This window comes from Engystomops pustulosus, chromosome 3, assembly GCF_040894005.1.
Source record: "Engystomops pustulosus chromosome 3, aEngPut4.maternal, whole genome shotgun sequence".
Lineage (NCBI taxonomy): Eukaryota > Metazoa > Chordata > Amphibia > Anura > Leptodactylidae > Engystomops > Engystomops pustulosus.
The window spans coordinates 86,774,733-86,791,284 of record NC_092413.1 but is presented as its reverse complement, the minus strand read 5'-3'; the positions used below and the strand labels follow the sequence as shown (position 1 = coordinate 86,791,284).

General features: G+C 39.6%; 2 protein-coding genes across 3 annotated transcripts in view; one reads left to right on the top strand and one right to left on the bottom strand.

The window, feature by feature from the left end:
- Positions 1-6,782, top strand: part of SLC22A3 (solute carrier family 22 member 3) — a 73,547-nt gene extending 66,765 nt beyond the window's left edge. For both annotated transcript variants that reach the window (XM_072141314.1, XM_072141313.1), the window contains one exon: positions 2,260-6,782. In XM_072141314.1, the coding sequence (XP_071997415.1) occupies positions 2,260-2,341 (82 nt within the window). In that variant the 3' untranslated portion in view covers positions 2,342-6,782. The remainder of the gene's footprint in view (positions 1-2,259) is intronic.
- Positions 6,783-7,859: 1,077 nt separating this feature from the next.
- PLG (plasminogen) overlaps positions 7,860-16,552 on the bottom strand; it is a 56,301-nt gene continuing 47,608 nt past the window's right edge. Inside the window, exons 15-19 of the mRNA XM_072141312.1 lie at positions 13,032-13,106; positions 11,135-11,275; positions 10,026-10,132; positions 9,348-9,493; positions 7,860-8,427 (exon numbers count right to left, since the gene is read on the bottom strand). Coding sequence (XP_071997413.1) covers positions 8,266-8,427; positions 9,348-9,493; positions 10,026-10,132; positions 11,135-11,275; positions 13,032-13,106 — 631 coding nt within the window. The 3' untranslated portion in view covers positions 7,860-8,265. The remainder of the gene's footprint in view (positions 8,428-9,347; positions 9,494-10,025; positions 10,133-11,134; positions 11,276-13,031; positions 13,107-16,552) is intronic.

Sequence of the window (16,552 nt, the reverse complement as noted above, 5' to 3'; positions counted from 1 at the left end):
ACTTTTTGATATGGTAGAAATAAAAAATTAGCATTCCTAGACATGCTAGTTACCTTAAATTTCCTTGAACCCCCTCCTTATGTCACCTCCCTCTACACCAAGTGGTTGGAAATGGGTGCAGAGTTGACAACACAGTAGGGGCGAAGAGTGGACTGGGCAAAGCCAGGAACACCCTGTGCTGAAGCATTACCCGTAACCAGTTTTGAGGCAGGTTAGAGCCCAGTTTTACTGTGCTATTCCAGGCAGTGCATGGAGTAGAATTAATCTGTATGCTGGGAATACTAAGAAGCCAGAGCATCTTTGTATTTCCAGCTTGCCGTGCAGGGAGAGTATCATCATGCGCCAGCTCTTGATAAATTTCCCCCATAGTGTTATTTTATATGCTGTGATGTAGTCTTATATTACTTCGCACCTCTTCTTAGTTGGTTTGTTTTACAGCAAAAAATGCCCTAGCAGCACCCTAATACGCACTGATTAACATCACAGTTAAAAGAAGAAACAGAAAGAAGTAAACAATGCCACAGCATTCACTGAGAATCTCATTTGCATAAAATTTTACATTTTTTTTTAAATTATAGATCTCTTTAAGAAAGGAATGTCTTGGAAGCTTAAAGAAAATCTACAAGAAATCAAGCATGATAAACCAGGGGCACTTACTCATAGATCCAGGCACCGTGATTGTCGCAATCATCTTATATTTGCGATCCATGGCCTTCTTCCTTCTTAAATCAACATTTGGAATTATTTGAATGAGCCAAAAGGACTCTGGGGGCGTTACCAGGCCTCCTTAGCACTGCAGATTCACAGGCTGTTACAATGAGCAGAATATGTCTCTCCCAACGCCCTCCTCTCTCTGCCTGTGTAGTCTAGCAGCGGCAGGTAGTGCAGGGGGAGGGGAGATCTGCTATGCTTATTGTAGTAGCTTGTGAAGCTACAGCACTGAGGGGTTTTTCATGCTTGATTTTGATGGTATATTTCCTTTAAAAAGTGCAGTCACTAAGTTGTTTTTACCTTTGGGGTGATTTGACTGCTGATTCACTTCTTAACCCTTTCCCTACAAAGCGGTTCTGGAAATGTTGCATCATTATTGGCTAGGAAATGTTTTGGATTAAAAAAAAAAAAATTTCAGAATAGAGAATATCACTAATCCCCACAAAAACATATTTTCATCTCATCCCATTTTCAAAATCGTATTAAGAACTTAATAGACATGGGCAACAATTTTGATTCAAAATGTAGATTTTTGTTAAGTCAATTTTTATGCTTTTACTTTTTTTTTTAACAAAAATATGCCCCAAACAGAGAATAATTATTTTACAGCTAAATGTAATATGTGAACATTTGTAGAGGTCATGGCTACCTCAAATGCCTATATTCAAATGAAAAAAGACATCTGGGTTATAGAAATTTTGCATTGTTATTGACCAGAGCAATTTTTACAATTTTGACATGCACAAATAAAACTAAGATTACAGAATAAAGAATGATACTAAACCACATAACACACATACATTTTTTTTTAAACCTGGTAGGTGCATTTCTATTTACAACCCATGCCACTTTATGGACACATTTTCAGTGGCAGCATCAATATGTAGCCAGAGTAGGTGCAGAGGATCAAATGTTCATCCTCTTGTTCCTGTACTAAAAATAAAAGATCTGTCTGTTTATGACAGTCAGAGAACAAGAGTGTTCTTTGATTGTTAGGGGTAGTAATAGTTAATAACATGAACATAAGTTCGTGAACCCCTCCTCCATGTTTATCTACAGATGGAAACAATATTTGGGTATCTGCATGCTATCATATGAAAGAGGGATGTATGTGATACATCATTGGCCACTGAGGTACCAACTTGTGAGGACATATGAGATTCATCCTTGGCCAAAAGGGTTAATCAGAGGATTTGGGGGGGGGGGGGGTTACAGATCTGTGGGGGTTTACAGATCCTATCTACTGCCTGAACAGCAGCCCTGGCATTATAGCAAACTGTTCCAGTGGAAAACTCTGATCATGTCAGTGAAAATGTCAATAATCACAAATAATTTAGCATAATTAGCACATAAATGCAAATTGCTCATTTATTATTAGTTCATATTATTTATAAAAATAACAACTTAAAATAAAAGTTATATTTTGGGGCAGATTAGGAAAAGTTTATACAGTACTCGCAGGTTTCTTAATTCCTTTACTTTGGAAACTTATTTTCCTTTCTTTCTTTTTAGATTATTTAATTGTTTTATTTAAACCTTTAATTTTAGGCCAAGGAGAAATGACAAAAAAGAGAAGATGGACACCCCTATTCTTGACAGTCATCTAAAAAGTGATAGTGTGAAATTATGACCTCTTATTGAATGCATTTGAAAATGTAAAGTCAAATGAAATAAATATCCTAGTTTTGCAAATGTATCTAAATATACATAGCTACTAGGTCTAGAATGTGCAGCATAAGAAGCAATGTGTTGCAGTAACAACTAGTGGGAACAGTTGTAATCATTTTATACTATGCTATACATATGAACGTAAAATAAAATTTGTATTTTCACACAGTGCACGGTTATTTTAAGTGATAAAATATACTTTAAGATCTGTAATATAGCTGCTCCTTGTATATGGACGAAAGCAGCATACATTCTGTTTGTCACACTATTGTTACACTGTTTAAAGGGAATCTTAACTAGTTTTGCACACACGCTGCCATTTTGCATATTTACAGCACTTATGCAGAATGTAACTATGAACTTTATTCTTCATTATCATAGAGCTTGGGAAATCTGTACAATATTTTAAAATCACCACTTTGCAGCACCGTAGCATTTTATATCTAGGCTGGGTTTACACAGCGGATTTATCTGCAAATGAATCTGATGGGTGTGGAAGGCCATCTCTTTGCCCCAAAGTCATAAATTTTGGTGCAAAAACAACCCTGCCCCAAATCATATATTTTATTACCATGATTATTTTATTGGATCTTTGAGCAGGGATATTTGGAGATGTAGAAATTGTGGAAACCTCACATACAATCCTTTACAATTGCTTTACAAATACTTAATAGATGTTTTATTTATTGTGTACAGCAAATATTCCCACCCCTTTTCTATTTATAGGTGATGCAGTTATCGTTTCAATAAACATTTTGTTATATCAAATCCAAAAAACCATGTTCAAAAACCATGTTTTGAACATTTGTGATGTGATGTTCTATGGCAGTGGTGGCGAACCTATGGCACGGGTGCCAGAGGTGGCACTCAGAGCCCTCTATATGGGCACCCTTGCCATCACCCCAGCGTAGAGTTCGCCAGACAGGGCTCAAGGCCTCTTGCAGTCCCAGGCAGCCCAGGACCCCAGAAGGAAGCTACAATAATAATCCAAACCTCTTCTCCTTATTTCTACTGTATTGGTGTCCTCAGGTGCCTATACAATTTAAACCCATGAAAGAGCTGGTAGTAATAAGTTACTGCTTAAATTGTCGCATTGGCACTTTGCGAAAAATATGTGGGTTTTGGTTGTAGTTTGGGCACTCGGTGTCTAAAAGGTTTGCCATCGCTGTTCTATGGTGTCTTTTAAATGTTCAAAAGTAGAGGACAGCCAGAGAACTACTTAGAAATATAGATTAGTAATATAAGTATAAAGAGTAGGTGACTGTTAAGACTTAGTCTCCTACTCATAGTAAGCTATAATTTTATATGCAGTGGAATGGTTTATTCCCACTATGAGTTAGTCATTTGCATTAGGTAATTAGGTGATGTGGCATAAAATAGTAGTTTACATTACAATGACATGATTATGGAAGCCCAAAGATCAAATACACTTTAAGATTGGTATAGGCTCTTCAAGGAAATCTACCACTAGCAGAAGACAGTTTTTAATCTGATCTCACTTAAGTAATGCTGGCTTCATTCTACATCAGCTGTTATCTTCTTTGATCCAGAAACAGTGCTATTGCTAAGAAAATAAAAGTTATAAAAATATTCAAATGAGGGGCCTGGGGTTCAGGCTGTATGTATTCGAATGCTTGGCGCTCTGTCTGCACATAAGTATGCACGCCTCCTGTGCGAATAACACTGTCCTCCTCCCTCCCCTTCCCACTGGCCGAAAGCCAGCTATCTACATTAGGGGCGCAGTTTCATGAGTGAAACGAAAGCGGCTTCCCTCACTGAAGATTTCAGCCAGCGGGAGGGTGGGAGGACGGCATGCATAATTATGTTTAAAAAGAACTTTTATTTTCGTAGCAATGGCACTGTTTCTGGATCAAAGAAGATAACATCTTGATAACATTTTGAACTCAGCTTAAAACTGTCTTCATGAATAGTTAATTTGTTTCCATTAACAAAATACTAAGTGAATTACCACTATAGAGATCTGAATCACAGCAATATTTGGTGACATAACAGCATAAGTATTTTTAGGTATACTTGCAAAAAGAATTTGAAGAAGTTCGGCCACAAGGTTTTTCAACCATTTTGGAAAGCATAATTCCGGACAGACCCAGTGGTGGTGCACATTATCATTGTCATCTACTACAATAAGTGACCAGCCATGGTGATTATGGTCCTTAGCACTGCACACAGCAAATTTTCTTGTGATTTTTTTCTTTTGTGATTTTTTTCTTTGAAATCTCTTACTTGAAGAGATTTTGGATACAATATAGATGCACCGGCCAGGATATATGAAAACTAGTGCAGTTTGCCTCACTAATGTGCAGTATGCACCAAATAATCCATTTAGTAACTCTGGTCTGTTTTCAGGATGTACACACAGCTGCATCTTTTTTGCTGTGTAATTGTGGTGCAACTTAGTAATAAATGTGGCGTAAACTCTGCCTAAGCACTACCACGCCTCTTTAGGTGCTAAATTTTCTAAAGTGTTTGACAAATTGCAACTGCAAAACAAAAGTGGCGCAAACACATCATAAACACATGTTCAAGCTCCAAAGATGTTCTTTTTAGCGCAAAGATAGACTAAAAACTTGTGCAGACACAATGATATACACTCACCGGCCACTTTATTAGGTACACCTGTCCAACTGCTCGTTAACACTTAATTTCTAATCAGCCAATTACATGGCGGCAACTCAGTGCATTTAGGCATGTAGACATGATCAAGACAATCTCCTGCAGTTCAAACCGAGCATTAGTATGGGGAAGAAAGGTGATTTGAGTGCCTTTGAACGTGGCATAGTTGTTGGTGCCAGAAGGGCTGGTCTGAGTATTTCAGAAATTGCTGATCTACTGGGATTTTCTCAACCATCTCCAGAGAATGGTCCGAAAAAGAAAAAACATCCAGTGAGCAGCAGTTCTGTGGGCGGAGATGCTTTGTTGATGCCAGAGGTCAGAGGAGAATGGGCAGACTGGTTCGAGCTGATAGAAAGGCAACAGTGACTCAAATCGCCACCCGTTACAACCAAGGTAGGCAGAAGAGCATCTCTGAGCGCACAGTACGTCGAACTTTGAGGCAGATGGGCTACAGCAGCAGAAGACCACACCGGGTGCCACTCCTTTCAGCTAAGAACAGGAAACTGAGGCTACAATTTGCACAAGCTCATCAAAATTGGACAGTAGAAGATTGGAAAAACGTTGCCTGGTCTGATGAGTCTCGATTTCTGCTGCGACATTCGGATGGTAGGGTCAGAATTTGGCGTCAACAACATGAAAGCATGGATCCATCCTGCCTTGTATCAACGGTTCAGGCTGGTGGTGTCATGGTGTGGGGAATATTTTCTTGGCACTCTTTGGGCCCCTTGGTACCAATTGAGCATCGTTGCAACGCCACAGCCTACGGGTTTCTTGAACATGACAATGAGTTCACTGTACTCAAATGGCCTCCACAGTCACCAGATCTCAATCCAATAGAGCATCTTTGGGATGTGGTGGAACGGGAGATTCGCATCATGGATGTGCAGCCGACAAATCTGCGGCAACTTTGTGATGCCATCATGTCAATATGGACCAAAATCTCTGAGGAATGCTTTGAGCACCTTTTTGAATCTATGCCATGAAGAATTGAGGCAGTTCTGAAGGCAAAAGGGGGTCCAACCCGTTACTAGCATGGTGTACCTAATAAAGTGGTCGGTGAGTGTATATCTTAGTCATTGTATCCTGTGGCTTTTCTCTGTCTTTCCTCCTACACAAATGTTTCTGTTGCAGTAAAGCATTATCTTTTGTCTAACTGATTCATCATAAAATTCACTGACTTTGTTCAGGTATTCCTAACAGAATGGATGCTCTTTTAAAAGGTGGGTAATGCCAAATACTGTTTTGATTTACACTTATAATTGATTTTTAATTGAGCTGGGACTCACCACCCTCTGCTGGCAGGGAGCCAGGTAATGTGAAATAAAGTTTTGTAAAGTGATGAAATGATTCCGAATGCTGCCAAAGGCATTTGTATCAGCATAGCATAGGCTATAGAAACCTCTCAACAGCTAACAGGTGACAGCTTCAGTTTAAATTTTCCAGACATTGTATAAAAGTATCAGATTTTTATAAATGGTTTGTAAATTTTGAGAAGATTTTGATCTGGCTCGGGGCACTCTTAAAACACAGCTTCTTTTTTTGTCAGGGTTAGTCACACTCAGTAACAAGTTTGAAAATAGGTTTAGATATTTTACCTAAGGCTGTTAATTCTCTGAATTTAAGTTGTGTCACATGATATTTATGCTAAGAAAACATGTGAAGTAAATGTTTGGATATTTCTGTAAACTTTCTGTTTTACTGTTTCATGTAGGTTTATTTATTTCCCATTACTAGACTAAAAACATTAAACTTAACCTTACTCAAACCTCCTCACAAGCCCTTGTGTATTTCTGTTTCTACTTTCTAGTTACCACTAGAATCCATCCCTATTCACAACATTGTGAATGCGGGCTGGAAGGTTGTCGGTTCCGGCCGGAAGCTGAGTCCAGCGCTGCTCCGGCGGCCATGTTTGTTTACATGGCGCCCGGACCGGAGCATCAGCAGCGTGGTACACCCACAGGGCGCCGGAAGGTAAGTAGTTCTTTATTATTTTAAGCAGCCCCCTCCGGCCACTTAAGTTAATTTTCATAACTCTCGGACAACCCCTTTAAAGAAGTTCTCCAGTGACATACAACATCCACCAGGGGTCTGTTGTACCCACATTGTACAACCAAATTTAAATTAGAATTTAGTCATGGCTGCTACCCTTACACCACTTTGTAAACCTTACACCTCACAAAGGGGCGTTTCCTTTGTTAGTTGCACTGCTGTGCCATACTAAGAAGCTCTGCCCCAAGTTAAAAATGACCTTTCATCACCTCACACACATGAAGATGAACATACCATTTTGTAGGGACTGCTACACTGATTCAGGGGCACTTTGAATTTTCTTTATAGCCCCCGCAGTTGCTGAGATATCAAACCATCATAGTCCTAGGCACTGTCAGAGAGGAGGTGCTGGGAGAAGGTGTGTGTTATGATAATCTTCTACTTGTCAGTGATAATAATCATAACACATGCACCCTCTCCTTCTCCAGCCCCTCCTTACTGACCATGGAGAGGATTATAATGGTCAAGTATCTTATATCTCAGCAAGCGTGGGGGCTAGAAAGAAAATTTTGTGCTCCCGAAACTGTGTAGCAGTCCCTATAGAATATTCTGTTCATCTTCATGTGTGTGAGGTGCTAGGTCCTGTCTGACATAAAATTGCGTCATAACCATGGCATGAAAAACTTGCGTATGATTTTTTTTTTTTCAAAACTATCTGTTTGGTCCACACACAGCACCTTATCCTGAGAAGTCACATGAAAGTGAAACATTTGATATGCCTTGAAAAGAAGGTAGACCAAAATATAGTTTCTCCAAAAGAAATGTATTTACAATATAAAAATAAGGTTTAAGAAAAATGTGTCCAATAAATTTTATTATGGTGGCAAGAACATGATAATTAATTTATTTTAGCCCATGGCATATTACATTTCTCTTCTTTATGTCACTAAATATACGACTGCCATAAATGGGCCTAAACTTTCAAAACATATGGTTCAGCTACCAAGAATTTCTTTTTAATATTTATGCCTTTTTCAATCATTTGTACAGGACAAAATTTAAAAACTGTTGAAGGTCTCATATCACTTGTGCTATTCTGACTTGTGTGACATCAATATTCTGCATAGTAAAATATACTTGAAAGTGGAATGCTTTGACAAGAGTATCTATACAAGATCCGATAGATGTACACGTTAAGACTACTAGACACAAAGTAGTTTTTTATTCATTAGCATATAAATTGCTTCATCTATCACTTCTTCATTAGTTTTCCTTCATTGTCTTTTCAATCCATGGGATAAAAGAAGACACACGTACATATACACCAGGCTTCATTGCCTGTGCGCAACCAAGACCCCAGGAAGTCACCCCTTGTAAGACATACTTCGCTCCATCAAAACAGACTAGTGGTCCTCCACTGTCACCCTGTAAGACAAAAGGGAGCAGATTTCCACATAAATTATGTACATTTTTTAATTAAAAAAATCAATATACAGGAAGAAGGTATCAAAACAAAATGTATTATTTCTCTGGTTGCTTGCTATCAGTTAACAAACTGGATTACTAAATCATGTCTAATAATTGACTTAAACACTTGGGTGGGGTATTTATCAGGACTTCTGCGTCACTAAAGATGTATTGTTAGCACTTGCTATTATTTCTCCTTCGCCTCCTCCATGCCAGGGGTACGTGGAGGGGTGTGAAGGGTTGTGCCGTTGAGGGGGAATGGCGTGACATGGGGCATTCCTATACTCGCGTTAGAACATTAGCTGCAGCCAGCGACTTCTCAAAGAGGCCGAAGCCTCTTGATGTATTTGGCTGTTTTGGAGGGGTGTCGGGGCTATCATACGCCAGCGCGATAAATAAACTCTGTATAGCTTTACCATAGAAATAAGATGGTAGGCTCCTTTCCCACTACGTCAGCAAGCTGGGGAGGAGGAAGGGTGAACACTGTTCATGCGCGACTCCCTGCTGCATGGCACCCAGCCTTAAACATGGGGAAAGATAGAGCATACTCTATCTTTTCTCAGTGTACGGTATGAGGCCACACATGTCTAAGGGACGTATATCCGTCTGCAAACTTTATACACATTCCCACAACTGCAGTGTGAAAGGGGCCTTAGTGATGTGGTTGCAGTAATTTTTTAAATGTAAGCTATATATCACATGGAAAAGAATCTTGCACAAGAAGCAAATACAATCCAACTCCAAGGGAACTTGTTTGTGGTAAAACTTGAGGTCTTTATAAAAACCAATACAAATAACATTCTACATAGGGATACATGTCTGTATAGACTAGGAAAGGCCTGGGAAGATAATAACTGTTCCCTAACAATGTTTCATACCTGACAGCTGTCATGTCCACCCAGGAGATTCCCAGCACATAGCTCGTGGCTTTTAACTCGACCACTGAGGTATTCAGGGCTATTACATAGTTTGTTTTCAATCACAGGGAAATCAGCTTGTTTAAGAACACCATCACCACCAGTGCCTGGAACAAGGAGACAAACAATGTTTATATTCATATATCACTCTATTTCTGTACTTGTACACAAGAGGGCCGAAGAAACATTGGTTCTAAGAAATGTGGAGGATGCAGAAAGAATTTGTAATTGTAAAGTTAGGCAGTTTAATATAGCAGACCTGAATGACAAATGAGTAACATTCAAAAAAACATTCAGCACAAAAATAAAATGATATTAATAATAAATCTTTATTTATATAGTGCCAATAGATGACGCAGCCGCCTGCTGACATCATAGTGTGTGCCGATGGCTGCACACACACTATGATGTTGGTAAGCGGCTGACGTCATGGTCTGTGCAACGGGACCATGCGGGGAGCTGAAAGATGGAGCCGGGGCTGAAGACAGAAGAGGACCTGCGGGGGGGGCATCAGAAAGGTAAGTACATTGGGATTTTTCATAGACTCGTGTATAAACAGACTTTGGGTTTTTTAGCCCTTTTTTTTCGCTTATACTCGAGGATATATACACGGTAGTTAAAATAATACATTTTATTTACCTTGAGTTTCTCCCCATCCTGTTACGTGACATTCAGATTTATCTGGTACCACATAATTAAGGGTTGGTAAGCAAGCCGGGAGAACTTTATCTGTTATTACGGCTGGGCTGGAGTAGAAACAACAGTGAGGTTTATGGTTCCAGTAAAACATGCAGTGCCATTGACAGGCTTTGTTTTTTCCTTCTTTCAGTGTACTACCCAAATAACACATGGCTTTTATTCAATGGGTCATTACAATCATGGAAATAACAAATTTATATAGCTTTGTTATATGTGAGTACCCTTTTTCACACTTTGGTGTATAGACTTGTGTAACTTGACAGCAGAAATTGACCTAATAAACCACTGTTGATATGTCATGATCTGCAGGGTGTTTAGCTGCTTGATGTTTCTCATGGCCCAGTATGGTGGCATTATCCAGAAAATCAACTTTGTGCTAAGATGTAAATTGTATTTGTGCATTACATATAAAGTCATGGAGGCAGAGAACTCATCACTGAAGTCATCCTCCCCAGCTTCAGACCTCCTCTGATGTAAAAAAAACTAGTCTGTAGAAGTCTGTTGAATGATGTCAATGATAATAGAGGAGTTTTGAGTCCTGACCTCAGTACTGAGATCTCCACCTTCATTATGCAGCCAATTTACATCTCATTGGAGAGAAACATGCTTTGAGTATGCAAAACTGGCAGTGGTTGGTTAGGTCAATTTCTGCTGACAGGTTCACTTTAAATTATTTACCTGTATAACTGTGCGAAGGAAAGCATAGAACTTGTGAAAAAAGACTCCAAACTGTATAAAGTGTAAAATGAACTCACACAACAGTTCATATAAACACAGTAAATTGCAAGCAAAGTCAGTCTACTATGTCAGTTATTATCAATGTACATTATGGGGGTTCCTACAATGCACTGCTAGTAAAGATGCTCTAAGCTTGTGTAGATTTTTTGATTTCTACATAATGACAATACTCCTTTGTTTTAGGCCTCTTTGTAATTCAGTTTGTCCTGGATAGACAACTGCGTCTGGCGTAACTCTAAATGTGTGTTACATAAAACAAAATACATTTATTTATAAGAGTATTACCATGTACAGTGTTTTTTGAATATTACCTCTTCAATTTCAGCAAGGCAATATCTGCTTTTCTGGGTTCCAAAAATAACTTTTCAACATCACAAACTTGCTTGGAAGGTTCATTCCCTTTTTCCAAGTGGATTCCAAGCACTACCTTGTAGGATGCCGGTCTATTAGACCTGTGTACCAAAGCATTATAATTACAATTGTAAAAATATGAAATCTTTTGTATATTTTAATATACTGTGCTACTTTGAAATAACATTGCTTATATTTATGAACACGATTGTCATATTCACTTTACAATTACACAGACTAAATAAATGCTACACACACATTTACACATACCATATATACACTGCACACACCAAATATAAGAAATACTGAAATATATGTGCACATAAATATTTATAGCCACACCCATCTAACTGTCCAATATTGAAAACATGCCATCAAGGGATATACCACACACATAAATATTTACCAACAGTGAATATACTGTACATAAATATATACCAGCAGGATATATAATGCACTATAACTATATAGCAGCAATAAAAATACTGCACACCAGTACGGCAATAGTGAGTTCAGTAGCCCCTCCCACTTCATTACTGTTAACTCATTACTTATCTCCTGCACAATCCCATGGCTTCTTCTTCCTCTACTCAGGCTCCTTTAAATACAATATGCAGATGCTTGACCGCACAGACACATGTCCACCTACACTGCTTTTATAATCAATTGTACATGCATCTTACACATACAATTGATTCTCTCACTTCCATATAGACTCACAACCTGCCACCTGGCTGATGCACTAAGGACTCACTCACTCAATCAATCAATCAATCGTTGTACCCCTAAATGCAAATAAGAGGTGCAGTTCAGTGTCTATTGCCAAGAATATACACAGTGAAATGCAGTGAATGTCTCTCAAAAGACATACTACTGGCTATTGCTTTGCTTTAAAAAGGCAATACTTTTCAAATTGATTTGAGGCAATTCTCTCAAAAGGATTTACTTTAAAACAAATTCCTATGGCAGTACACAAAGAATTTTATGAACTTGCAATATACGATAAATAAAAAATGTTAAAGGACCTTTTTTCCTTTTTAGTATTTTCGGGGGTTAAAGTTACAAAAACTGGAGAATTTTTTTTTTTTAAATGTGTAGTATATATTTTTCCAGTTTTCAACTTTATAAATGAATTCCCTAATGTGTGACGGTTGTTTTGAGTCTCAGGCAAACTGTGTCAGTATGGCAGTGTTTTTTTAATTATATTGAGAAATATTAATGTTTATTTCTAAATATTTATTCATATTTTATGTGTTTGTATTTTGTTTTTACTTTATATGTGCCCCATGAGGTAAATTTTCGTTTTAGTTTTCACCTGTAATTGGGGTGTAATTGGGGTAAGAGCAAACCCAACATCTCTGATTAACTCCTGCAGATTGCAGATCCAGGGTTCATGTTACTGGCAGCTCTATAGAGCCGGCAGCACCGCTGGCTCCTGCATTGACTGCATAGTGCTACTTCAGTTACTTTAGCTCAATGCAGTGAAGAAATACAAAGGCAGAAGCGTTAATAAACCATAGGGTGTCCAGCTGTGTCTGATAGTGAAGACATGGTCCTGTTCCCGCTCTAATCGCTCCCGCTCTAATTCAAGACCTGTCTCTGTTGACATCTTTCATCAGTGAGTGGTCATGATTGAGTTAATTCATGTATATCCTTCACAATTATGTTTTGTGTTTATAAATAGATCTATATTTTGGTTATGTTCCTGGTATATATTTGTGTACAGAATATAATGACTGATCTGGTTAAATATATTATCTTGTTGTATATATCACAACTGTTATTCATATTACTTAATATTTCAGAATGACTAAAATACAGGATTGACACATGACACTTATTTTTTTTTTAAAATACCTTTCTAAGCAATGTGCAGCAGTGAGAACCCACTGGCGATCGATCAATGTTCCACCACAGAAGTGTAAATTAAAGCTGAAAAAAAAACAACCATAGGTCATTAAATCATTAACTTTTATAGACAAACATTCAAATTTAGAGATACAGCACTGAAAGGTCTGTAAAATCTTTTGTCAATAAAATAATATCTTTTTTTATTTTGTGTTACTACTCACCTGTAAGAGCTATTATCTGCAGTAAAATACTACACACATAGCCATCTAATATATAAAGCTGAGGGTATATGTGTGCGTATATATGTATGTCCGCTAAAGGAATCTGTAAGTCACGTTTACAGTCACCAAATTTTACACAGTCATTCCCTGTGACTCAGGGAACCTCTTAGACCACGTTTTGAGCCCAAATTTTCACTCAGCACTTTCCAAATTTCACTTATTACCCACCATATACAGAAGCCATTGTCTGCTGCTGCTGCGGCAGTTGGAAGCTTGGCTGTGATTGGTTGCTGTTCTGCCACAGGTCATTCATATGAGCTCTGAGCTTTGATTGGTTACTATAGACAATGAGTATAAGATTCTTATGTGTGAGGCAAGCTGGGCAGAGATACAGAGATAGGGGCAGAATTATCAGAAGTATCAGAGGTAAAACTGGCCCAGTTACCCATAGAAACAAATCAGAGACCAGCTGTAACAGTTGTGCAAAAATGAAACTTGAGCTCTGATTGGTTGCCATGGCCAACTAGAGCAGTTCTGCTCTCAGACACTTCTGACAAATCTCTCCATAGACAAAGTGACAGTCAGAAACAGAGAGTCAGTGGAATGAGATTGTCAGAGGCACAGACAGTCACTGGAAGGAGAGTGCCCGAGACCGACAATCACTAGAATGAGAGGGCCCAATCCCGACAGTCGCTGGAATGAGAGTGCCTGAGACAGACAGTTGCTGGAATGAGAGTGCCCGCCACCGACAGTCACTCGAATGAGAGTGCCCAAGACCGACAGTCACTGGAATGAGAGTGCCCGAGAGCCCGAGACAGGCAGTCACTGGAATGAGAGTGCCCGAGAAAGACAGTCACTAGAATGAGAGTGGCCCGAGACCCACAGTCACTGGAATGAAAGTGACCGAGACACAGTCGCTGAAAGAGACTATCAGAGACAGTCACTTAAAGAGACTGCTAGAGACAGACAGTGTCAGTGACAGAGACGGTCAGTGACAAAGACAGTCAAAGACAGTCTGAGTCAGTCTATAAATACATATAAAATATTTTTGTTAACCCATTTTATTTTGCTACAGTAAGAGCAGTAATTTACTATCCCAGGCTGCAAATATAACAAAGGGCTTAAACCCATCACTTCCAGCCTTTGTTTGTTTACAGGCACATGGCAGTTATCCAGACAGGAGCACAGGCCTCTGTAAACAAACAGACAAAATGTCTGGGTAATGGGTGGCGCTGAGGCCCTGATATATATATACTCCATAGAGTCTATTACGTTCCCACCAGTCTGGCTAATATGTTTCCCCACCTACCCAACAGCTGCTTCAGAGGCTGTAATGCTCTGGGTGATATGGCTCACATATGGTGGCACTGCCCCCTGGTCGCCTCTCTCTAGAACAGCGTTTAGACCCTCATCCATTCTGTATTAGGTAATGTGACCCCGGTAACCCCAGCTGTACTCCCACTAGGGGATAAACCAGTGAGGGTTTTTTCAATAAAACTTTGTTGAAACTAAAATCAATTAGAACATGAGAAGAAGTAGAGCTAAGTATTACTGGCAGGGAAACAGAACGGATAAACTTGTAGCCAACAAAATTAAAAATAAATGCTCTAAACAAAAAATACTCTATATCTTAGACAAAAACAACTAAAAAGTCACTAACCCTCATTCAATAGCAAATACATTTTCTGACTATTATAACATTTGTATATAATTTGAAAAAGATTGTGAAAAAGATGACATTCCCTAATTTCGCAACCAACATAGGAGTTAGGCTACATTCACACTAACGTATGGGGGACGTATATACGGCCGATATACGTCCCCCATACACTTCTATGGGCGCACGGCACCCTACGGGAGCGGTACGGTGCCGCACACGTGCGGCACCGTACCGTTCCATGCCCGGGAAAAAGATAGGACCTGTCCTATCTTTTCCCGTAATACGGCGCCGTGCGCCATAGGTTGCTATGGAGAGGGGCGGGGGTGAGCTGCGCTCACCTGCTCCTCCTCTCCCCGTACACTGCCGTTGCCCGCTACAGTACGGTACGGGCGGGCAACGGCAGTGTGAATATAGCCTTAATCAATGACTTTAACTCACATCTCTCACTTCCCAAAATTACAGCAATTAGAACAACAACAATAAAAAACATTGGGGGTCATTTACTAAGAGCCCGATTCGCGTTTTCCCGACGTGTTACCCGAATATTTCCGATTTGCGCCGATTGTACCTGAATTGCCCCGGGATTGTGGCGCACGCGATCGGATTGTGGCGCATCGGCGCCGGCATGCATGCGACGGAAATCGGGGGGCGTGGCCGAACGAAAACCCGACGTATTCGGAAAAACCGCCGCATTTAAAAACCGAAAAAGTGTCGCTTGGGAAGCGCTTACCTTCACCTGGTCCGAGGTGGTGCATTCCGGTGCGTTGAGATGATTTTCAGCGCAACAGCGCCACCTGGTGGACGGCGGAGGAACTACCTTCATAAATCCCGGCCGGACCCGAATCCTGTGCAGAGAACGCGCCGCTGGATCGCGAATGGGCCGGGTAAGTAAATCTGCCCCACTAAATCTACCTAGCTAGCACTGAGGAATTGGAGTCAGCATTTATAAATTCTAAAAACAATAAAGCACTTGGCCCATACCAGACATACAAATGAATATTTTAAGACATTTAAAAACACCTTTCTTCCTAAATTAAACCTTATAATTTAAAAGAAGGATATCCCTGAAGAAATGCTACAATCCTTAATTATAACCCTTCCCAAGCCCGGCAAAGCCCCAGACAAACAAATGAACTTCAGGCCATATGAACTTTTTACTTTGTGGCTTTTTACTTGATGTGTTCACAAATGGATTAATAAAGGAGCAAGCTGTTTTTACGGAGCTGGATGTATCAACCCTTTTTCTTTACTTGCATTGCCCTGCCTCCTTGTTCCTGATTGACAGGCTATTATATGAAATTATGGTGACAGGTTACCTTTATAGTAAAATAAATCAAATAATATAATTACTGTATATACTCGAGTATATTTGTACTGAAAAAATGTAACTTGGCTTATACTCGAGTCTATTAAAAAATTAACACTGTACTCACCTTTCCAAAGTCCCCAGTAGGTCCTCTTCTTGCTTCCTATGCTCCACTGCCTCTTCAGCTTCTTCCACTCCTCTTCGGCTTCTCTTTGGGTCGTTCCGCTCCTCTTCAGGACCCCTTGCAATGTCAGTGGCTCACAAACAATGACATAGGCAAGCGGCTGCCATCATTGTGTGTGCCGGCCGAGAGTGAAGACCCGAAGAGAACCGTACGACC